The following is a 20436-nucleotide window of genomic DNA, read 5'->3' as shown; positions in this document are numbered from 1 at the left end:
GCAGGGCTGAGGGAAACGGTACAGGCACGCCCGATGTGCACGGAATCCGGCATCATGGGCAGACTTTCATGGATGCGTGCGGAATAGTTGCAAGCTGCCACTTGACCCACTGTCACCCCACGCAGCGCACTTCATCACCGGCGCACTTGGTCTGCGACATTCAAACTAGGGTTGGGGCCAGTTGCGTTTCTGAGCTCTTCAACGATTTGATAATGTTGACAACTTGGTAACAAAGTAAAATGCTCTACGAGTGCTCCTGCGGTTTCTCCGCGAGCACAGCGACATCCTTCTATAAGCATCTTGCCGCGTCGAAAGGCAAGCTGTCAGGGCAGATGTGATGCGGTGAAGGCCGTGATGCTGAAAAGAAGCACCGCGACCACGACTCGCGACCTGCTGACTGAAACCGACGTTGCCGACTGGCCCTCTCCTGTCACAGAGTCGGCCTCAGGTCACCAGCTTGTCCAGGCGCGCTTCACGGACTCTAAAATTGGCAAAGCCGCTGGCAAGAAGCAGGAGGATGGCGCTACAGAGGTGAACGATTTCATGTGACGCTGCCCTCCCCCCTCCCCGGCCACTTCGCCTCCGCTGGCAAACCCTTACCTTCCCCCCCCCTCCGCGCAGGCCGCGCCTTCGGCACCCCCGTCGTGGGTTGATGAGTACCTCGTGGTCGACCAGCGCGAGGCTACCGTGAGCAGCAGCGCAAACAGCAGCCTCATGGCAACCGCTGCGGCCGCCGCTGCCTCGCGCGGAGCCGGAATCCCGCCGCAAGCACCCCGCTCAAACCGCGTGGCTCCGCTCCCCGTGAGCTCTAGCGCCGGCTCTATGACATCTCAGCAGCCACAGCAAAGTCAGTCGCAACAGCAGCCGACTGCTTCGTTAAACGCTGGCGGCGCGGGTGTAGGGGGCGTCGACCACTCCAAACCGGGTAGCACCAATGCGCTCGGGGGCGCTGCCGCTCGCGGAGATGCTGGTGGCCTTCTGGACGTCGGTAAGTGTTCCCCGTGGGCGAGTACCTGCGCTGTGTCAGCACCGGTTCTAACTCCAGGACTGGTACATGCCAGGCGCCCCACCGGCAGGTCGGACCTGGCCGCAGGGCTTGGCCTAGACATGAGGTGTTAGCCAGCGATCTGGGTCACCAGCCCGCAGCCCTCCGCGGGGCCAAAACTCTTCCACTCGCCGCCGAACTGTGGGGGCTTTGCAACCATGCTTGCGCTCCTACGCGCGCACCCTGACCCTGGCTTTCCCGCTCCATGCCGCTTGCGTCTAGACGAGGTGGAGTTGGTGGAACGCACCAGCAGCTACGGCGGCTACGGAGGAGGGGGCGGCAGCGGCGGCAGCCGTGTGTCGGGCAGCGGCACCGCGGCGGCGGCGCTGCGAATGTCAGGCACCGTGATGAACGCTGTGGCGGTGGGGCTCAGCCCCTGGCGCTGGTTCAGCACGGGCGCGGGCGGCGGCGTAGTGGCGGGCAGCGCGGGCGGCGGCGGCGGGCTGGCAGAGGCGACTGCTGCGACTGCTGGCGCAAACGAGTTTGGGACCGCTGGAAGCTTCAGCCAGGTGTGCGTTATCCGACTGTGGCGGTGGGAGGCAGCCGTGACTTGATATGTTTTGTTGGGGATGGAAAATAATTGCTTCTCGGCCGCTGGTAGCTTTGGGCCGGCCTTGGACGTCCGCAGCCTGGTGGCCGTCGCACACACACGCTCGCTGCCGGCTGCAGGGTGGGCTCATGGCGACGGCAAGCGGCCGCGTGGGCAGCATGGCGCGTGCCGGCGGCAGCGGCGGCGGCGGCGGCGTGGCCGAGCCGCCCATGTCGGTGGCGGCCTCCCAGGAGGCCGTGCTGGCGGTGCAGGCGGTGCTGATGTGGCACAACCCCTGGCGCACCGGTCGCATCTTCGGCGCGGGGCTGTACCTTTTCGTGTGCTTGCGCCAGCTGGCCAAGGGTGAGGCACTGAGTGAGGCTGTGGTCAGCACCGGTGTGTGTGTGTGTGTGTGTGTGTGTGTGTGTGTGTGTGTGTGTGTGTGTGTGTGTGTGTGTGTAGATACCAGCCCAAGCTAAACCGAGCCCATTGGGGGCATTGGGGTGTTGGGAGTGTTGGGCGGCGCGCAGGCCTGTGACGGTGTTCAAGGCCCAGGCGCCGCATGGAGGAGAGCGAGAGGGCCAGGGAGGTTTTGCGTGGCGTGCTCCGACGTGATTTACTTGCTTACGCCCACCGCCTCAGCCAAGCAACTTACCGTAGCGCATGAATTCATACCCAACGCACATGTGTGACACACCCGCATTCGCATGCGCACGTTTCCCTTGTGCCGTCCGAGCACCCTGTGACGCCCTCCACACGGTCCCCCAATGGAATGGGGCTTGGGAACACCTGCCCCTTACCCTGTCCCATCGCACCCTCCCCACGCGCCCTCTAGCCCACTCCTCATCCCACTCCTCCACTCCTCATCCCGCGCCAGGCCACGACCTACTTCAGCCCTCCACGGCGCTACTGGTCGGCTGCTTCCTGCTGCTGCTGCGCAACCTGCTGCGACAGGCCGTGGCCATGCGCCGAGCGCAGCAGCAGGAGGGCAGCGGCGGCGGCGCCGCCACTGAAGACGGGGCGGAGGCTGAAGCAGAGCACGCGCAGGTGATTGGGGCTAGGGGGCCGTGGTCGGGCGCGCATGGCTGCAGCTGTCAAACGGCAACGGCCGGATGCCCTCATGCCCTCATGCCCTCGTAGTGTTTGCCTACACAGGCATCTTCAGAGGCCACCGCTCAGCAACCAAGTGGCCTGATCGCAGCGCACCGGCCACCGTGAACGCACTCAGAACTCACAGTCCCGCACCTTCCCGCAGCGCCGCCCACCCCCATCCTGCATCCTCCCGCATCCTCGTGTCTCGGCTGCTCACTGCGAGTGGCAAAACCAACCCCCTTTAGACTTGTCTACACACACCGCCTCTCACATGTCCGCCCCCGGCCACCCCTACACCCTGCACGCCCCCTCTCAGGCCGCTGTGGAGATGCAGCAGCGTGTGGAGCTGGTGCTGCGGCGGGCGGCGCTGGGCGGCGCGCGCTACGGCGCGGCGCTGTTTGTGCTGGGCGCGGGTCTGCTGAGCGGGCGGCGCGGCACCACCTCGGCGCTGGTGGCGGCGCTGCTGTGGCTGGGCTGCGTGGTGGGCGAGCTGAGGGTCATGTCGCAGGTGGGGCGGGGGGGAGAGGGCGTGGCGGGGTCGGGGTTATAGATACCAGACCAAACCCAATGCATCGGGGGGGGGGCGGAGGAGCGAGAATGGTTGGGGATGAAGGCGACGGGAAGTTGCGGCCCAGTGATGGGTGGAGCCACCGTATTGTGGGCTCTCCTGCGGGCAGCATCGCAGTGCTCGAGGGCCGTACGCACGACGTCCTTGAACCCCATGGCGTGCCCCCGCCCCCCGTTTCCTTCCCGCCCGCTTCCTTCCCGCAGCCCACGTTCTGGCTGCTGTGCTACCTGGGCTGCTTCACCATCCCCGCCGCCTACGGCCGCTGCCGCGCCGCCATGGACGAGGGCACCGAGGCCGCGCTCCGCTTCGTGGCGCGGCTGCTGGTCACCGGCAGCAGGGCCTCGCTGGCCCTGGCGGGCGGCGTGGGCGTGGTGCTGCTGGCAGCGCTGCCGCTCAACCTGGTGCTGCGGGCGACGCTTGCGGCGGTCGCGGCGTTTGGGGTGCTGCTGTGGCAGAGCGAGGCGCTGCAGCAGGCGAAGGCGGGGATGTATGGGGGCGGGGCAGGAGGGGCGGGCGGGGTGGGAGGCGCGGGGAGGGCGTACCTGGTGCAGGAGGAGGCGAAGGGGCAGGGTGGCGGGGGCGGAGGGAGCGGCGGAGGCGCGGGGCTGCGCGTGCCGCTGTCGCACATGCACCGAGAGTGAGCGTTACAGGTGTTTGTGAGGGGGAAGCGGGAGGTGGGGTGGTGGTGCGCACACGGGCGCCATGAGGATGGATCGGTAGAGCCGAATGCTTTTCGCAGGACGGAAATGCAGAATGCCACGTGCCCGGGCGTAGGCATGCGTCGTGCATCATGCTCCGCGTTGGGGCAGGAATAGATTTGTGGTAGACCGCATAGTCGCTTTCTTGCTTACGCGTAGCGCTGGACTTGGATGGTTGTGGTTGTTCCCGGCTGCACACGGTATGCACCAGGGTGTGCGCAGGCGTGTGTGCAGCGAGCCGTGGCCAGAGATGGGGTAGGAGATGGAACGGGAACACCAATCTCTGGTCCTCTTTGCGCTTGCCCAGGACTGTAAATCCGCGTGTGTATACGTTGGCTGCATTAACTAATGAGTTGACATCAGGCTGACCGCCCGCCAAACTTGTCCGACCGTTGCTTGCCTTTCCCCGGCCTTGACGCTATAGTACATGCTTATAATTCAAGAAGTAAGCTACATGAAGTTATTCTAGTCGCGCCCGACCATTGCATCATTTCATGGCAGCTTCGTAGACTCGCCCAGACGTAAAAGTAGTAGTCCAGCGTTCGTGAGCTTGGGTTCCACAAGCCAAAGCTTTCTTTCCTGACACTGGCAACCAGTACTAGTTGTTTGGCCTGTACAAATGGCTGTGCTGTTGTTAGCAGCGCTATTAGGTATCGGTTTTCTGCGGGCCGACTCGCAAACGCTCCCGGACCCACAGCGTATGCTCACACAGCCTCAAAACTGTACTGGATGGCCTGAGCCCCGCTTCTGGATTGAGGCGCAACTGTGGTGGACCGATGTGGGCCAGAATGTTTCATCGGATAGCAGGCATTTCCACATAGGCGGATGTAAGTCTTATGCATAAGGTTGGAAGGGTTGGCAGTCTCGCTTTGTCGCTCACTCGCCCCACGGGCCATTCCATCAGCCATGCTACCGACCCCCAACCCTTGCCCCACCCGGTCGAAAGCTCCCTCCTCGACAGAAGGAGGGCGTAAGTCACACAAGTGTCTCAGGCTCATTGATGCCTTGTGCGGCGTGCAGGCATGCCTTATAACCAGACGTTGTCGGGGAAGGTCACGTTTGACATCCTGGCGCAGCTTCACAACAACCAGGACCACATTTTCAAGGAGATTTACTTCCTGGCGCCGCTCCCTAGCAACGCGGTGAGAGCCACGTGCAGATGTGCTGTGTTCAGCCGGAAAAGACGGCAGCGGTTGGGCGCTGCTGGGCCCAACGCGTGCAATCCGCTGCTGGCGCCCCGCGGGCGGCTTCCAGGCGCTGGAATGTTGTGGAAATGCATGTACCACACCGTGGGCATCACCCATACGACACCCATGCGGTATCGAGGTGCAATCTGTCCGGGACTATGTTTTCCCTCTCACAGACCGGCATCGTCCTGGACACGTCCAACCATAAGATAGGGACCACGGGGCCTATCAAGTTCGGGTGCTCACAGCTGACGTGTATGAACGTGAGTATGAAGAGCTGGTCCTGTTTACGGTTCTGGGGCGGAGTGGCTAGCGCTGGTGTAGCTAGAGCTGTGGGCACCGCTTAACTATTGCCGAGACTTGGAGCATGTTGGAGCAGCAGAGAAGTGACGCACCACATGCGTTTTGTGCACGTACCCTGCCAGCTAACACGCGTCCTGCCCGTGCTGATTTCGCTCTTCTTGTAGGTCTACAGAATCGAGGTGGACACGTCGCTGATTTCCCAGGACTGCACCTCGGCACTGAGGTTGCGGGCAGGTGAGAAGTGGCCACGCTGTTGTGGCGTGTGGAGGTTGGACAGTGAGTGGGTGTTTGCTTTGTCGTGGCGCAGCACGCCTGGCTAGGCGGGACCGCGCCGATCACACCGACACATGCGTCTGCTCACACACCGGATTGCAGAAACGGCTCTTGCGGACGGCGTGCAGCCGAACCTGGACGTGGGCAACGGGTATGTGTATGCACCCGAGCTCAGCTTCAAGGTGCGGACGTCGGCGGCTGTTGAGAGCAGGGTTGGGGGATCGGAGGCTGGGCCGTGCAGGGCCGGCGAGCGGAAGTCAGTCCTTGTGACCGCAAGGAGTGCTTTGGTGGGGTGCACATGCGCGCTGCGCGCATCCGGCCGCTTCGCCAGCTTGTGATCTTGTGTACGCGTGTGCATGCCTGCTTTGCCCACAGGTGCACATCAGCAACGGCAACCCGGCCTGCCCGGTGCGCTACTCGCCCGACTACGTGCCGGAGGTTCCCACAATGTGCGTAAGCTGGGGCAAACATACAATGACAATCATCACGCGCGTGCATGCGTTTGCATGCATTCTGTGTCATGATATGTCAGCACGGCTGGGCGTTTGGCGTGCGGCACTTGCAGCATGGCCGGGTGCAGGGTCTTAGATGATCGGACGCTTCCGGGACCTGTTGCCGGCCGCATATGTGATGGCACAACTTCAACTGACTTCTCCGGGTCGGCAACCTGCCCCTGCTGCCCTGTGGACCTCAGTGCCGCCGGCTTCAATGACTTCCCCTGGAGCTACACACGGCTCAGCGTGTTCAAGGATGCCCTGCCCACCAAGTGAGAGCCTGCGAGCGCTGCGTGCGGGGGTTGCATGTGCTTACGTAACAGGCAGGCATGAGGAGGCAGGAGCAGGATTCGTTTTTGTCAGTTTTAACTGGCCGCCTCCTGGCCAGCCAGCCCGTAGCAGAAGCATGTGTATTCCTGCATAATGCGTGGTCCTGGCAGCTCCGCCTCACCTGCTGCGCCTGGCCGCTTGCTGCCCCGCCGCATCCAGGCCTCTGAGCGGCAACTGGACCATCCGGCAGCTCATGTCGTTCGACCAGCGCCTCTTCAACCGCGTGTCACCCCCGGTGGCCCCCGTCACACGCTCCTTTGTGAGTTGGGCCGCCAGACGCCGCCGGCCTGAACAGGGCTCAATGCGACCCACGGTCCCTTGCAGGGCCCCTTGCCATTTCCGCAAGGCGGGCTGTCTTCCCCGCCACACTTGGCGCGCGCCAGCACGGACTGAAGCTACCGGCTCTTGACACTGCAATGTCTCAAAGCACGCCCATGCTTGCCTGACCCACACGTGCCAACCCATGCTCTCCCTGCATGCGCCGGTGTGTGTGTGCCGTGCAGGTGACCCTGAACCCCAAGTTCCACGTGGTGGACCCCGCGACCGGCATTGCCATGCCCATCCTGGGCTCCATCCAGCTGGACGTGGACGACATGATCTACCGCAACCTGGTGGTGAGAGGCGGGGGCGGTGGCGGGGGTGGGGCTGGCGGGGGGGTTGTAGATACCAGCCCAAACTAAACCAAACCCAATGCAATGGGGGTGGGGGTGGGGGTGGCGGTGGCGGTGGGATGATTCACTCCAATGCCAGCCAAACCCAGCACCAGCCAAAGAGCGAGGATGAGGTTTGGGCATGCATATGCTGTGTCGTGCAGCGTCGCGCGAAAGATCAGGTGCGCACCGCCGCACACGAGCGTGTGCGTTCATGCCACGACGCCGTGGCGCATGCCGCATTCCCGACTGCCAACCTTACACGCACACATACCGGTAAAAAAACACGCACGCGTGCACATGCGCAGATCGACACCACCAAGCTGCCCAACGGGCGCAGCATCTTCTTCTTCCGCTCTGACGCCTTCGTTGAGCCTGGGACCATCCTGCCCGACACCATTCCCTGGCTGCCCGGCGTCAACCACACGTGAGTGCAATTCACTGCTGCATGACCAGGAGCGACTGACAACGAGCCCGCTCAGCAGTGCTGCGGCGGGTGGCTGTGTCGACACACACAGCGACATCCAGCCTCGCAATGCAGATAACGCTTGCTTACGCTCTGCCCTGCAATGTTGCTGTTATGCAAATCGCTAGCCCCCCATCCACCGCCCTGAACTCGCCATGGCGTCTACCGCTTGCTCACTCGCACTGCCCTGTGCTCAACCCGTGAAAATCGCGTGCAGGTTCAGCGGCGGCAAGCCACACCCGGGCGGCACCTCCTCCGCAGTGCTGGCCTTTGCATTCTTTGTCAACAACCCCATACCGTCAACGTCAACGTCCTGAGGGCAGTGAGGAGGAGAGCATACTGCCGGAATGCCAGCGGCCGTGCATTACATGAAATTCATAGCAAATGCATACGAACGCATCTTTCTAATATATTTCGTGAGCTATAGGGCTTACCTCGTGCTTTATTAGCCGTGCCGGGGCAGGGCAAGCCTGCATGGGATGGGTATGCCTTGCGTGGTTGCATGTCCTCACCACGTTCGCGTGTGGAAGCCGGGTAAGGCATGCAGTAGTAACACCGGATTGTGGTGTTTAAATGGTCGCATACCAGTGGGTTCAAGCTGGCGGTATGAATACCAAGGTCGAGAGAAGTGCCGGCCCTGAACGGCGGCAGCTGTGGGGCAGGGACTAGCCAGACTGGCAGGATGATGCTGTAGAGCTGTTGAAGATTCGTGTTGCGCTGCCCAGGGCGGGCCTCCGCCTGCGTTCGAGATGGCTAAGAACAGAGGAGTGGCATGGCCAGTTCTGCATCAGAAACTTTTGCTTTGGTGCACACGTGTGCTGTAGACGGCTGTAGCGGTGGCCATAACGTCAAGCATAGCGTGCGCGTCTGACACTGTAGAGGCTAGGGACAACGGCTGGGGCGAACAGCAGTGACGGCTGTAACCTTGTTACGATGGGGGACATTTCCAAGCCAATCGGAATTTCCGCCGCCACGCCGAGACCGGAAGTGCGGAGGGGCACGGCAAAGCAGGAGTGCGGTCTTGGGTTAGGCACGGCAGGCATTTCGGCTGAGGTGCGTGCCTCCGCGATTCGACTGCGCAAGAGCTTTTCAGTCAAATCATGTAGTCATATGCTTGCAAACAAGCGCCACAGCCCGGACCTGGGCAGGCAGGCTACGCGGGCGACTCGGGGAGGGGGGGGGGGGGGTTTCGGGCCTGCGGGGTCTGGCATTAGCAGTTGCCCTGCAGCTCCGCTCCGGGGGCCCATCACGGCCCATCCCGCGTCTCGGAGCGCGATTGCCCACAGGCCAGAGCCGGCCAGAGCCATTGCGCCACCTACATACATAGCCGCTCCAATCTGCTATAGGCTCATAGACCGTTTCATCAAGACAAAGAATAGACAACTCAGTTCCGTCCTCGAGAAGCAACCGTTACAAGCCGAATCGGCGTGTCAGTATGGCGACCTGCCTCTTGCATAGTCGTCGGTACCGCTCAATCATTGAATGCATGTTGAATAGTGGCAAACTCGCGTTGACGGGCGCGCAGTGCGCGTTTGTGAGAGGCCGCGAGGGAGGCCTCTGCTCGTGCGTGTCGGCAACCGCTGTCGTCGACACCGAAACGCCAGCCCAAGAGTCGGAGCCCGCCGACGCTACATTGTCATGCGTCTCCGTGGACTCCGCACAAGCTGAGGCCGAGGCTGACGGCGACTGGGTCGAGTGAGTATCGCCAAGCAATTGCTCCGGGTCGGCCATGCCAGCCAAGCGCCAGCTCGGGTGTGGACCGACTGGCTTGGCGCAAGGCTATGGAACTCCTTCAGGTCACAACGCAGCTGTATTGATCCACGTTTCGGTACCATTGCGAGCAAAGCAACCGCAAACATGCGCCAAGTGCACATCCGTGCTTCCCGAACCCCACATGCCACCGGCGCGCGGGAAGGCTTTCCAATGCAAAGGCCATCCATGCTGACCGCCTTTGCCTCTTCATCTGCCGTGCCCTTCTTCCTCCAACAGGGTTCGCCATGGCCCGCATCCCGAGAGGTTCAACATGACAGAAGCGCAAGTTGCAGAGGTGGCCGCCGTGCAAGCGCGACTCGAGGCCACCGCAAGAAAGGAGGAGAGCGGCGCCTGGGAGCGCTTGGCCCCCTACATTGCTGCCCTACCGCACGCCATCCAGCGCGCCTGCATTCCCAAGCCGGGCGCTGAGGCTGCCGCCAAGGTGAGTCCCCCAGCACCCTCCACGGCTCCATTACACGTGCACCGCTCGTCATCGGCCTGAACAATGTACGGCCACAACTGCAACCCTTTCACACACACATCACGGATCCACGGTACTCAGTCGGTGCGTGCTCATCACGCCCGCTTCTTCTCAACTTCACATCCCCACAGGCCAGAGCCGAGAAGCGCGCCGCGCGCAAGCAGAAAGACCGCGCCCGTGTCATTGTCCCTCGGGTGCGTGGCGGTGGCCGCCGCGGCCGCCGCCTGTATGCCGCGCCCGCGGCACCAACCGCTCCCGCCAAGCCGACCGGCCCCTATGCCACTCTGCGCTGGCCACCGCGGCGTATTGTCGGTACGGCACTTAAAGGTGAGCGCTCACATCTGTCTGCGCCATCCTTTGCACGAGTGCTTCTTCATTGTTCCGCGATCCTGGACATTCGTCTCCAGCACCGTACCGCGCGTCTGCCACAACCCGCCGTACTTGTCTCCATGGCCATCTGTGAATGCATCGTATGCGCCTGCTCACACCGCTGCTGCTGCCCGCACCCAGCCCAACCCCACCCTTCTGTACCGCTCCCTCAATGCACACACACAGCCGGCCACACGCCGGTACCGCCCAAGGCCGTCGCTTTCACTGTGAACACGCCGCGGGAGACCTACTACGAGCCTGAGCCCGAGCCAGCCTCCTCTCTGGTGGACTCGTACTACCTGGAAATGTCGGAGGATTACGAGGTGAGAGTGGGAGTTGATTGGCGGTGATGCGGGAATGGTCTTGTTTGTGTGCTTTGCTAGCTGCGGCTGCGGCGGCTGCGGCCAGTGCAGGCTGGCAACGGGCTGCACTCCCAGCACGCGTAGGTGTGTGCCCAGCCCTGTTGCACTCTCGCTGCTACGACATCGCCGGTACTCATGTTCCTACCCCTTCTTGAACCCCAACAGGAGAAGCTGATGAAGGGCGCCCGCGGCGCCAAGCGCCACGCCGCCACAGCCGGCAAGACGCTCGCCGGCGCCAGCCACCACACCAGCCACGGCCACAAGCGCGGCGGCCGCGCCGGCGGCCTTGTACTGCGCCCCATAGCGGAGGGCGATGGCAGCTTTGCGGTTCGCATCGCGCACCCCAGCGAGACGCGGCTGCAGATGGTGCGGCCGAACGGGTTTGGCCCGGCGGGCGATGCGCGCGCGCGCCGCCAGCTGCACCGCTCCTCGGCGGCCTGCCGCAGCACGTGCAAGGCTGACGTGCCCGTGGCGGAGCTGTGGCCGTATTTGTAGCGTGCAGGTAATCCGGTAACTTGTATGTGGCGTGAGCACCTCAAGTGTACAATTATCTGGGACGAATTTTGGCCTTACGCACGAGTGACACGTAGCCCCGGCGTAGGCTGGAGTCGTGTGTGTTTTGGTGCCTTGCACGCACGTGGCCGCGTTCACTGGCTGGAAGAGGTACAGTATCATCCGTTCATACAAGCGTGGATGGTAGGCGTTGTCATGCAATTCATCGAATTTACGAACAAACATGTCATAGCAATGAGCTGAGCGTTGCACGGCTGCAGCCGCAGTGCCCAGATGGGCCTGGTGTGCACAGTATAACAGCATGAGGCGGTTTGCGCTCGGTTGCTTCAGATTCTTTGGAGCGCGCCGCATGCACGGCCCACTAAAGCTGAGCCGGTCATTGAGAGGTACAAGGCGGTCGTTTATAGGTTGATTGCTTGACCGAAACAGCAGACACACATGGAAGGGAGGCCGGCATGCTTTTTTGGGGGCGCGAATGCGGTTGCTGCACAGTGCTTATGCCAGGATCTTGTTCATCCAGGTTCATCCTTAATGGTGGTGTGGGCAGGACGGCAGCCATGAGGCATGAGAGTAAATGGCTGTGAGCCTGCATGATCATAGATTCATGGCTGTGCGTCATACAACAGAAGGCTGGCATTTCGACAGTTGTGTAAGTTGCAGATGGTGGATAAGGACGTTAGTCGAGGCCTGGAGAGGGCGCGGTGCGTGGCGCGCTGCTGGCTGATGCATAAAGCCTTGGCTGCTGGGTGAGGTACTGCGGCAAGTGGCCGCATGCATGTAACCCTGTAATAACTGCAAATGAAGTGCCTTCAGATGTAGCCATCCCTGACCAAGTCCACCACGCCATCCAACCCGCCCTTCAGGTAGCAAAGTGCACACAGGGCAGGCACCACAGGCAGGACGCCAGGGGCCAGCCCCATTGCATTGCAACACCGTACTATATGCGTTTGCGCGAACCAGGCAACGTCTCGGTACTCGGTAGAGAGACAGACAAATGGGCAAGCGCCCATATACACGGCGAGCGGCGACACCCCTTCTCATCCTGGCAATCGGCTTATGACACAGCGTCTCTCAAACAGTTCCTCTCTGCAGAACTTTGCTCCAGGTGGGGGCCATATGGTTGAAGGAGTCGCCCTACGTTGGGGAGCTTGGATATGTGGGGGAGGGGAGTTGTCTGCAACCATCGGCCATACTGGGCCACGGTAACGCCTCGAAACACGGGCTCGCAGATCGGCGCTGGGTGACGCACATTCCCTAATCAGGGGCCTCCTCCTGCCCCGGCGCATCAGCGCCAACTGGCTCGCAGACCGGCTTCTAGAAAGCAGGATAGCTCTCGCGGGGAAACCATCAGAACCCGCCGCACCAGCGTCCTCACCCGTAGAGCAGCGACCTAGGAAGGCCGAGATGGCGCTCGGTCGGGGAAGTTCGGCACAAGTATGTTCAGTGCCTACACAGGTAACGGAGCCGAACCGTTCCTGATGGGTTTCGATCTTGCGACCTTGATGTGACTCCGGCACCCAACTCCGGCATCGTGGCGCAAGACCACCCGCGTACAAAGCCCACGGGCGGGCGGGCCCCGCGCTCGGGCCCGGCACGCGGTGAAGGTGCGTGGCGACGGGGCCGCAGGCCAAGGCCTTTCTTGCCGTGTCCGGAGCCAACATACACTGTCTTCAGGCATTGACTCTTATTACCTCAACTTAAGTATTAGCGCAGGAACAACCGCTTCGCTCCTTGAGCTAACCAAGCGAACGGTACTTGAAATTGCAACTCAAGCCTTGTTTTCTGCAATACTTCAGTTTCTTCCAGGCGCGGCTTCTGGAATGTCAAATCGACCGTGCATATTGCACACACGGCGTTATCGGGCGGTCTATGAGGGCCTGGTGAACACGCTTCGAGACGCGAATGCACTGCAGCCTAACCAGCTCGCTCGGCTGAAGGAGCTGCAGCACAGCTTTTGCAGCTGCAGCGAGGGTACACTACCTGCCCTTGGCGCTGGCGACTCGGGCGCAAGGTAAGACCACTCTCACCAACCCCATACAACTCGGACAGGCTTCCGCCAGGCCGTCCCGACACAGCGCACTGAGCGCACAGCGCCGGTAGCACGTCCCCCCCATGCATATCACCTGCATATGACCTAAACACGTCACACCGCGCCCTTGCCGTGTCAGCCCAAGCCTCGCTGCGGCAACGCCAGCTGCGGACCCAGCGGCCTCCCCACTCACCTCCCTAGAGCAGCCTCAGCCGCCACAGCAGCAGCCGTCGGGCTGGCACTCGGCGCTGCAGGGCGCCCAGGCGCAGCTGCTGCACCTGGCGCAGCGTCAGGGGGGCGCGTCGGTGGAGGTGATGGCGCTCGCGGTCCAGCGCCTTGGGGGCGTGGTGGCGGGGGTGGTGGAGACGAGCGAGCTGCAGCTGGTGCGGAGGCGGGCGGCGCGCCGCGCGGTGAGCTCGCGAGTCATGACAGGCAGCAGTGTTTTGGCGGGGGGCGAAGAGGCGGTTGAAGGGGTACTATGATCGAGCTCGATCTAGTTGATATGAAATGGGGTCTAGGGGGCAGGCGCGGGCGCGGAGCCGTATGACGCGGCTACGACGATGTGGTCTGGGAGCACCGTCCTGTGACTGCTGTTGTCAGTGGTGAGAACCCAGAGCAGACCAGCAGCATAGCATGCCAGCGCTTTGAACGACATTCTCCGGGGCCCTATGATAAGGCTTACTTTTTCGGGCTTCCGGGGCCCTGTGATGAGGCTTACGTGTTTGGGCTGCCGGTGTGCAGACTCACGCAAGCAGTGTGCACACCGTATACAGTAGATGCCGTGTCCAGCTCTGCCCGCGCCCAACAGTATCATACCATGGCCGCTCTCATGCGCAGATCCGAGACGCAGAGGACTGGCTTTATGCGGTGGCGACCCCCGTGGTCAAGCGTCGCGGCGGCGCGCGGCACGGCGGGCCCTTCGGCCGCCCTGTGGCGGGGCGCCTCACGAGTACGTGTCTGGGTGAGCGGCCAGTGCGGCTGCAAGAGACTGCGACTGGAATTGAGGAAATGCACGTGGTTGACGCATTCGCTCAGGGAGCTGGGGTTGGGAATGAAGTGCTTAGGCGGGGGGACGGATGGCAAGCCGGATGGCGGCTTGAATGGGCGTAAGTTGTTTGCCTCAGCTATTAACTGCCATGCTACCTCTGGGCTGTCATGGCGGTTCTACACGTGACTCATGGTGGCTCGGCCCGTCGGCCGTATCTCTGAGGGCTTGGGGCGTCAGGTGCACAGCCCCCGCCCCAGGGCACCGCTGCTGCTGACAGCGCCGAGTGGGGCCAAGTCGCCAAACCGCTGCATTCGTGGTTTGAGGATTGGTCCCGGTCTGCATGTGCGTGGTGGAACTCTTGGCAGTGGTGCCTGGGATTGTCAGCTGGCGTTCTTGGCGGCATTTGCAGTGTATGGGCTCAGCAACACGGCACCAGGACGGCTTGTCAACATCGCGCGGTTGCAACATCTTTGCTTCAGTACCAGGATTGCTATCAACTGCTTCCACGGTTACAGTGCCTTGGGACTGCTGCATGCGGCTGCCGCCCTTTCGCACAACCTGCATGGGCTTGTAGTATGGGCCGAATGGCATGTGCTTCGGGCACGTACCGGTACCTGACCAGTCCGCACCATGCGACCAGAGGCGCACACTCACCCTTCAGCCTCTATCTGGCGCTTGTCAGGTGCGTGGAGGCTGCCTGCCCTCTGCTCATTCCGGTCCTGCCTCTGCCGCCGCTGCTGCTGCTGCTGTTGACGTGTCGCAGGGCGCACCTGTGCCGACTCGTCCGCGCGCGATGCTTGCCTGGCGCTGGCGCTGCCGGCATACCGCGCCTCTCAGCTCCCCACCCAGACGCCTCTGGCCCCACCACCATACGGCTCTGCGGCTGTGTTGGATTTGTCAGAGCTGCTCGAGGTGGGGCTGGCACTTCAACACTCCTGAGTGGCGGGCCGTTGCCTGCTCGTCGCGTCCCCATGGGAAACACGATACAAGCCCTTGCTCAGCTTGTCGCCTTTTGGTTTTATGCGGAACCCCTCCGTCCGTCCCAGCTTGTGTCCGCTACATGGGTTTAGGCTACCGTACCTGGCTTCACGCGGGCCCCTGCCCCTATTCGGCTACATGTTGACTCCCCTCCTGCTCGCGGCCCCATCCATACAGGATAAGCTGCAGCTGCGGCGCGGCAAGCACCGGCAGCTGTCGGCGTGGCGCAAGCGGCAGTGCGGGCGGGCGGCGGCCGCTGATGGCGGCGGCGGTGGCGACGTTGCGACTCCCCGCGCGGGCGCGGGCGTGGCGGCGGCTGCGACGCCAAGCGTTGATCAGGGGCTAAGCAAGCAGGGGCAGGTGCATCCGGCTTTAGGCGATGAGCCGATGGACATCGCGCACGGCTTGTGTGCCATGTCACTTGTGGGCTGTGGAGCAGAGGCCGGGGCGGGCGGGGCAGTGGGCGTGATGGGGCGAGCGGACAGCGCGCAGATGGCCTGCGCGTGTGAGGCGAAATGCTGAGCGTCATCTTTAAGGTGCTGCTGCTTGCATGCGGATAATGGAATCGGCAGGCTGTGGTAGGCTGGGAAGGTTTAAGTATTGCAGGCAGGGCGGGGCTTGCTGTTTGTGTGACCAGCGGAGGGTCTGTGTGACCAGCGGAGGGTCTGTGTGACCAGCGGACCGGAGGGCTGATATGGGTGGCCGCGGGCGGTCTGATGCAATGGGCCTTGCGCTGCGTTGCTTGCTGCATTCCGAACGTGATCAAGAACTGTGTGTTGCGTGGTGGTGTGCAAGTTTATGTGCGCAGGCGCGAGGCATGCTAGATATCCCGTACGTCATGACTTTCCGCGCAGACCAACCTCGAATGAGACAGGAAGCGTTTGTTGACGCACGCGAAGGGGAGCAGTGGAGCGCGAGGTCACGCAGTTACGGTGATGACGCCGGCTTTGCACAGTAGAACATGGCTCTCCCCCTCAAGGGAAAGGGTGTCCAGGCATAGAGTCTCAGATTGTATGGAAGGGCCGGGCGGCGTGCGAGCTCGAAGTATACGCTATATGACGACCTCACGGTATACCGCATGTCAGCACACTCGTGTGCTATTGATGTGACATCCATGGGATGCCGTACGGTATGCGTCACAAGCTCATCCTGCAGTCATGCTGTGTTGTAACAGCTTGCGATCACGGCCGTTCTTTCCATTCCGTGTCAAAGCACTCATGCACCACACCAAGCAGCCGTTGTCAACATTGCGTGTGCATCTCCAATGGTCTGCCGCGCCGCAACGCCCATCCCATCCAAACCCTCCGTACCCGCCCCGGCCCCCCACCACCATGTTCATCACCACCACCACCCCTTTTACGTCCTCCGCGACCTCGGCCTCACGTCCTCACGTTCCCGGCCGCCCTCACGTCCCCCGCCGCCCTCACGTCCGCCGCCGCTCCTCCAGTATGTCCAGGTGGTAGCTGAGCGGCCGTGCGTACAGCGGCGGCAGCACGTGCCCCACCAGCAGGAACAGCCCGCCCAGCAGCACGCCCAGGCACAGGAAGGCCATGATGATGGACATGGGGATGATGGTCTGGTTGTAGCCCTGTGCAGGAGGAGGTGGGCAGGGGGGTGAGGCGCAGGGGAGGGCGGGCCGCAGGGGAGGGCGGCGGAGGGCGTGGGCGGGGTTGGTGGTGGTGTGGGTGGGGTTGCGGGGCTTGGGGATGGGGAGTTGGGACGCAGCTCTAAGCTGGCAGCGAGGCTGTGTGTGCGTATGTGTGATTGTAGATGGTAACAGACTAAAGCGTGGAGCTGGGGGGGGCGAGACAGGCATCTTCACACCGGCTGTAAGGTCACCCCGTGGTGCGCGAGGCCATACTCACATACGGCGGCTTGGGCGGCTGCGTGCCCTTTGGCGAGGCTATGAGCACCAGCGCCACGATGCCGAACATGGCGGCAGAGGCCGTGTAGATGGCCCTGCAGGGGTAGGGGCACAATCGGGCGAGGCGTTTTGGTGGGTGGGGGGGCGGTTGAGGGGTTGAGGGGTTGGGGCACTTGTGGGGGCGGGTGGGGGTTTGAAGGTTGGGGTGGGGCCGTGGGGGTGGCCCCAACACGCCGCAGCGCCCCGCCTGCGTGGCAGGCCTGTAATTATACCGAGGCAGCTCACCATCTGAACTTGGTCCGTGACCCGATGAGGCAGATGGCGATGGATAGCGCTCTGCGCGAGGGGCGCCGGTGAGAGTCAGAAAGCCGCGCGTGCGGCATTGGCACGCGGGCTTCCGGAGGCTCTGCGCGGCTTACTCACAGGAAAAAGAAGATGAGGAACACGCCAACTCCCACGCCTGCCACTCTTGAGCCGAGCAGCTCTCTCCGGTGGCCTAAATGCGTGCTGACGGCAAAGGGGTCCTCGGTCCCATCCGCCGTGAGCACATGCCACTCCTCTTGTAACGCAAGCCAGGCTCGTGCGGCCATAAGTGCTGGAGTTTGCGACTCCTTAAGCCCCTAAACAGCTTGTGGATGTGATGGCTTTCAAGGAAAAGCGAGCAGTGCAGGGTGTTGGTTCAGCAGGTCGCACGCGTCAAAGTAGTCGTTGAATGATGCAATATATTTCAAGGTCATCCAATAGGCATTAGTGATGCAAAGGTCGAAGAATGGAGGGTGGCATAGGAAGCTGACCTCCAGCAGGTGGAACTGAAGTCCTTCAAATTCAGGTGGAGCACTCGCTTTTGATTAAATAGCCTTTGAGATATAACTTAACTGTCAGTCAGTGTTACCACGACATATTGCCTGTTAGAAGAGAACACTACCCAATCAGAGTCAGGAAGCGATGCCGCTCTCATCGTCGTTGTCTCGCGCGCCCGTGTCGTCAGCTCATGTGAAAACAAGCTGCTGCTCTCGGGCACGCGTTCTGCGCGGGCGTGCTCCTTTTTGCGCTCACGCGGTGCAAAGCCCTGAGGGCGCTGTGACTGGACAGCTTGCAAAGAAGTCTTATGACGATATATGGTCTGCATTCGCGAGCAAGGCGCAAGGTGAGCGCACACTGGAACCATGGAGCGCTCTTGGAGTCCCGCAGAGGATGGCATCCTGCAAGCACAGGGTTTTCGTGGGCTGGCTGCCATGCTTGCGATGCTTGACTTGCGTGGGGCTTGTTGGGCGGAACGATGTGTCGTGGCATGTGGTCAGCCGGGGGCAAGGCGGTGTGGTTGAAGGGCTGGCAGTGCCGCTGCACGCCTGACACCCCATGGCGCATGCAGGCGAGTGGGAGGGCATCACCGTGACCTTCGACGCCAGCGGAGCGGCGCAGCCGCTGCCAGACCACTACGTGCCGGGCGCCTACCGGGACTGGTGAGCATACCTCGCGGGTTGGCCATTTGGCCTGCCCTGAGGCTTTTGGGCTCTTCCCGTCATTGCGTCTGTAAATTCGGCCGCAGCTGAAATTCTTTGTTACACTGCTACTGCTGCTACTCCTGCTGCAGGGGTGTGGAGCTGTTTGACTGGCAGAGCCAGAGCAGCTGTATCGTCCCGCAGGGCCGCAGCTTGCGCAATATCTTCAAGCGCCTCATGCCGACAGTGGGCTGTGAGTGCACCGTGGGCCGCGGCACACGGGGATGACGACCAGGAACAGCATAGCAGCTGCACAGATGCTCGACTGAACAGCTGCATATGACAGCTGCATAGCTGCTGACGCCGCGCCCACGCGCTCCATTGCTCCTGCAGGCGAGGCCGACGCCATCGCCTTTGTGGAGGAGGCTGCGGACGTGTGGCAGGCAGACGGCGGGTGCGCGGCTGATGCTGGGCGTTGATGTGAGGTGCCCTCCTTCGTACTAATTATGCCTGCGCCCAGTCTCATTGGACTCGGTGCTTCGTCCAGCTCGTGTCTTGTCTTCCCCTCTACCCTCACTTGACTTAATCGTAACTTGTCTCCAGGAGCCTAGTGAAGCCGGTGACGCCTGACGGCGGCTACCTGGCCGCGCCGGCGCAGCTGCCGGCGGACGGCGGCAAGGTGAAGCTGGAGGGCTGCGTGGCGGCACCCGGCGGCAAGTCGCGGCTGCGGGCGGTGCTGACGCTGATGCAGCACTGGGAGAGCAAGCAGTGGCAGGTGGCGTTCGTGGACCTCAGCCGAGAGACGTGAGCGCGCCGGGGGCTGGGGCTGGTGTCGGCCTTGAGCCTAGGATGCGGACTTAGGCAGGTACTGGAGATGAGAGGAGTGCTGAGGCTTGGGCGGGGGCTGAGGTGGAGGAGAGGGGAGGAAGGCGGAGGGATGAAAGGGTTGCTGGGGCTTGGGCGGGGCTGCGATGGCATGGAGCCGGCACGCGGTTCACAGGGTCCCTTCGTGCACCGCATACCTCACTTCCTCAGTTATCTGGTTTTTTGCCCATTGCCATGTTTGCAGCTGGTATGGCGAATTCAATGGAGGCGTGGAACTGTCGGGCTGCGCGGGCGGCGGCCGCCCCTTCGCGAAAGACGCCGCAATGGAGCCGGAGGCCCTGGCGGGCGCCTGGCAGGCGGATGCGGGGCAGTCATACACCTACGTTGCCTCAGATGGAGGGCAAATGGAGCTGGCTGCTAGCACGGGCGCTCAGCCGGGCGCGAGTCTAAGCGGGTATGTGCCTGGGAGAAGGCGGGGCAGACGGTGACGGGAACGGTGACAACGGTGGCCGGTCATTGTGTGCGTTGAACATGGAGCCTAGCTGCAGCTAAAGCAGTGGCGCCCTGATCGCGGCCGGTGTCTGATACGCTACTGTTATTCCTGCACCCGCAGGGAGCCGCAGCTGCTGCTGCCGCTGGGTGTGTGGGTGCGCTACTCCGCGGCCGGAGGCGATGTAGAACTGGAGCTGGGCGCGTTGCGGGGCGCAGCCGCAGCCAGCAGCGAGACCCAGGCCGCGGCGGCGGCAGCGGGAGTGCGGGATGTGGTGCGTGCCTCCTACAAGGCCGGCAAGCTGCATCGGGCGGAGCTGGTGGCGGAGGCGAGGGCGTGAGTGCTGCGGTGTGCGTGGGTAGGGGGGCGGGGTACTCGCGAGTCTGGATGTTGGCTCACGATGTTGGCTGGACGCGGCCCGTTTTAGCTGTCTGAGGGCCTGATGTGGGTCGGGGCGCAGGCGTGCGCGTTTTGGCAACTTGCACTGTTGATATAACGGAGAGAGATTAACCTGCTACTTGTTGGGGTGTGCGGAGGTGCGGAGCGGGAGATGTTGGCGATGTTTTGGCGGGAATCGGCATGGGGTTTCCGATCCCCGCCCGGGCCTCCCCCGTTGGCAAGCAAACACTGTGACGCTGTGACACGAACATCCACTCGGTCTTCGTGATCACTTCCTGCTGTAACGTATTCGAGTGATCCGCGCATTCT

The 20436-nt window shown here is 62.5% G+C and overlaps 6 protein-coding genes across 9 annotated transcripts; 5 read left to right on the top strand and 1 right to left on the bottom strand.

Annotated features, from left to right (window-relative positions):
* The first annotated feature begins 113 nt into the window (after positions 1 to 113).
* Positions 114 to 4259, top strand: CHLRE_12g554300v5 (uncharacterized protein). The gene is made up of 8 exons (XM_043069062.1): positions 114 to 315; positions 437 to 531; positions 622 to 988; positions 1268 to 1554; positions 1715 to 1937; positions 2452 to 2621; positions 2983 to 3174; positions 3438 to 4259. Exons 1-8 carry the CDS (start codon positions 240 to 242, stop codon positions 3873 to 3875), a joined length of 1848 nt encoding a protein of 615 aa, XP_042918933.1. The 5' UTR covers positions 114 to 239; the 3' UTR covers positions 3876 to 4259.
* A 122-nt stretch (positions 4260 to 4381) lies between these two features.
* On the top strand, positions 4382 to 8753 carry CHLRE_12g554350v5 (uncharacterized protein). The gene is made up of 11 exons (XM_043069063.1): positions 4382 to 4759; positions 4953 to 5074; positions 5296 to 5382; positions 5587 to 5656; positions 5798 to 5877; positions 6071 to 6144; positions 6390 to 6461; positions 6679 to 6778; positions 7023 to 7133; positions 7478 to 7596; positions 7853 to 8753. The coding sequence occupies exons 1-11, from the start codon at positions 4633 to 4635 to the stop codon at positions 7950 to 7952; spliced, it is 1062 nt and encodes a 353-aa protein (XP_042918932.1). The 5' UTR covers positions 4382 to 4632; the 3' UTR covers positions 7953 to 8753.
* Positions 8754 to 8953: 200 nt separating this feature from the next.
* CHLRE_12g554400v5 (uncharacterized protein) lies at positions 8954 to 11913 on the top strand. Its single transcript, XM_043069064.1, has 5 exons — positions 8954 to 9330; positions 9625 to 9829; positions 10000 to 10195; positions 10424 to 10560; positions 10765 to 11913. The coding sequence occupies exons 1-5, from the start codon at positions 9122 to 9124 to the stop codon at positions 11092 to 11094; spliced, it is 1077 nt and encodes a 358-aa protein (XP_042918931.1). The 5' UTR covers positions 8954 to 9121; the 3' UTR covers positions 11095 to 11913.
* A 900-nt stretch (positions 11914 to 12813) lies between these two features.
* CHLRE_12g554450v5 (uncharacterized protein) lies at positions 12814 to 16290 on the top strand. Of its 4 annotated transcripts, XM_043069065.1 has the most exons (5): positions 12814 to 13123; positions 13281 to 13551; positions 13979 to 14102; positions 14893 to 15041; positions 15285 to 16290. In XM_043069065.1, the coding sequence occupies exons 1-5, from the start codon at positions 12933 to 12935 to the stop codon at positions 15627 to 15629; spliced, it is 1080 nt and encodes a 359-aa protein (XP_042918929.1). In that variant the 5' UTR covers positions 12814 to 12932; the 3' UTR covers positions 15630 to 16290. The 4 variants fall into 4 exon arrangements, with proteins under 4 accessions (XP_042918929.1, XP_042918930.1, XP_001694034.1 ...); XM_043069067.1 differs by having other exon boundaries at positions 13979 to 15041; positions 15285 to 16284; XM_001693982.2 differs by lacking the exons at positions 14893 to 15041; positions 15285 to 16290 and having other exon boundaries at positions 13979 to 14589.
* Position 16291: 1 nt separating this feature from the next.
* Positions 16292 to 17723, bottom strand: CHLRE_12g554550v5 (uncharacterized protein). Its single transcript, XM_001694104.2, has 4 exons — positions 17395 to 17723; positions 17257 to 17307; positions 16973 to 17066; positions 16292 to 16695 (listed from the first exon to the last, which is right to left on the bottom strand). The coding sequence occupies exons 1-4, from the start codon at positions 17559 to 17561 to the stop codon at positions 16531 to 16533; spliced, it is 477 nt and encodes a 158-aa protein (XP_001694156.2). The 5' UTR covers positions 17562 to 17723; the 3' UTR covers positions 16292 to 16530.
* A 100-nt stretch (positions 17724 to 17823) lies between these two features.
* On the top strand, positions 17824 to 20423 carry CHLRE_12g554600v5 (uncharacterized protein). The gene is made up of 7 exons (XM_001693983.2): positions 17824 to 18118; positions 18344 to 18434; positions 18566 to 18666; positions 18807 to 18867; positions 19017 to 19217; positions 19483 to 19692; positions 19852 to 20423. Exons 1-7 carry the CDS (start codon positions 17917 to 17919, stop codon positions 20066 to 20068), a joined length of 1083 nt encoding a protein of 360 aa, XP_001694035.2. The 5' UTR covers positions 17824 to 17916; the 3' UTR covers positions 20069 to 20423.
* Positions 20424 to 20436: the final 13 nt, after the last annotated feature.

This window comes from Chlamydomonas reinhardtii, chromosome 12, assembly GCF_000002595.2.
Source record: "Chlamydomonas reinhardtii strain CC-503 cw92 mt+ chromosome 12, whole genome shotgun sequence".
Classification (NCBI taxonomy): domain Eukaryota; kingdom Viridiplantae; phylum Chlorophyta; class Chlorophyceae; order Chlamydomonadales; family Chlamydomonadaceae; genus Chlamydomonas; species Chlamydomonas reinhardtii.
Note: the sequence above shows the minus strand (reverse complement) of the source record. Positions and strands in the feature narration are given on the sequence as shown.

Coding starts and splice junctions, on each gene's coding strand:
- CHLRE_12g554300v5 (XM_043069062.1), top strand. CDS start 240: ATGCTCTACGAGTGCTCCTGCGGTTTCTCCGCGAGCACAGCGACATCC. Junction 316..436: donor GCATCTTGCCGCGTCGAAAG/GCAAGCTGTCAG, acceptor CTCCTGTCACAG/AGTCGGCCTCAGGTCACCAG. Junction 3,175..3,437: donor AGCTGAGGGTCATGTCGCAG/GTGGGGCGGGGG, acceptor TCCTTCCCGCAG/CCCACGTTCTGGCTGCTGTG.
- CHLRE_12g554350v5 (XM_043069063.1), top strand. CDS start 4,633: ATGCTCACACAGCCTCAAAACTGTACTGGATGGCCTGAGCCCCGCTTC. Junction 5,878..6,070: donor CACCCGAGCTCAGCTTCAAG/GTGCGGACGTCG, acceptor CTTTGCCCACAG/GTGCACATCAGCAACGGCAA. Junction 7,597..7,852: donor CTGCCCGGCGTCAACCACAC/GTGAGTGCAATT, acceptor AATCGCGTGCAG/GTTCAGCGGCGGCAAGCCAC.
- CHLRE_12g554400v5 (XM_043069064.1), top strand. CDS start 9,122: ATGTTGAATAGTGGCAAACTCGCGTTGACGGGCGCGCAGTGCGCGTTT. Junction 9,331..9,624: donor GCTGACGGCGACTGGGTCGA/GTGAGTATCGCC, acceptor TTCCTCCAACAG/GGTTCGCCATGGCCCGCATC. Junction 10,196..10,423: donor TGTCGGTACGGCACTTAAAG/GTGAGCGCTCAC, acceptor GCACACACACAG/CCGGCCACACGCCGGTACCG.
- CHLRE_12g554450v5 (XM_043069065.1), top strand. CDS start 12,933: ATGTCAAATCGACCGTGCATATTGCACACACGGCGTTATCGGGCGGTC. Junction 13,552..13,978: donor GGCGGGCGGCGCGCCGCGCG/GTGAGCTCGCGA, acceptor TCTCATGCGCAG/ATCCGAGACGCAGAGGACTG. Junction 14,103..14,892: donor CCTCACGAGTACGTGTCTGG/GTGAGCGGCCAG, acceptor GACGTGTCGCAG/GGCGCACCTGTGCCGACTCG.
- CHLRE_12g554550v5 (XM_001694104.2), bottom strand. CDS start 17,561: ATGGCCGCACGAGCCTGGCTTGCGTTACAAGAGGAGTGGCATGTGCTC. Junction 17,308..17,394: donor TTCCTCATCTTCTTTTTCCT/GTGAGTAAGCCG, acceptor CCCCTCGCGCAG/AGCGCTATCCATCGCCATCT. Junction 17,067..17,256: donor TCACGGACCAAGTTCAGATG/GTGAGCTGCCTC, acceptor CTACCCCTGCAG/GGCCATCTACACGGCCTCTG.
- CHLRE_12g554600v5 (XM_001693983.2), top strand. CDS start 17,917: ATGCCGCTCTCATCGTCGTTGTCTCGCGCGCCCGTGTCGTCAGCTCAT. Junction 18,119..18,343: donor ATTCGCGAGCAAGGCGCAAG/GTGAGCGCACAC, acceptor TGGCGCATGCAG/GCGAGTGGGAGGGCATCACC. Junction 18,435..18,565: donor CCGGGCGCCTACCGGGACTG/GTGAGCATACCT, acceptor CTCCTGCTGCAG/GGGTGTGGAGCTGTTTGACT.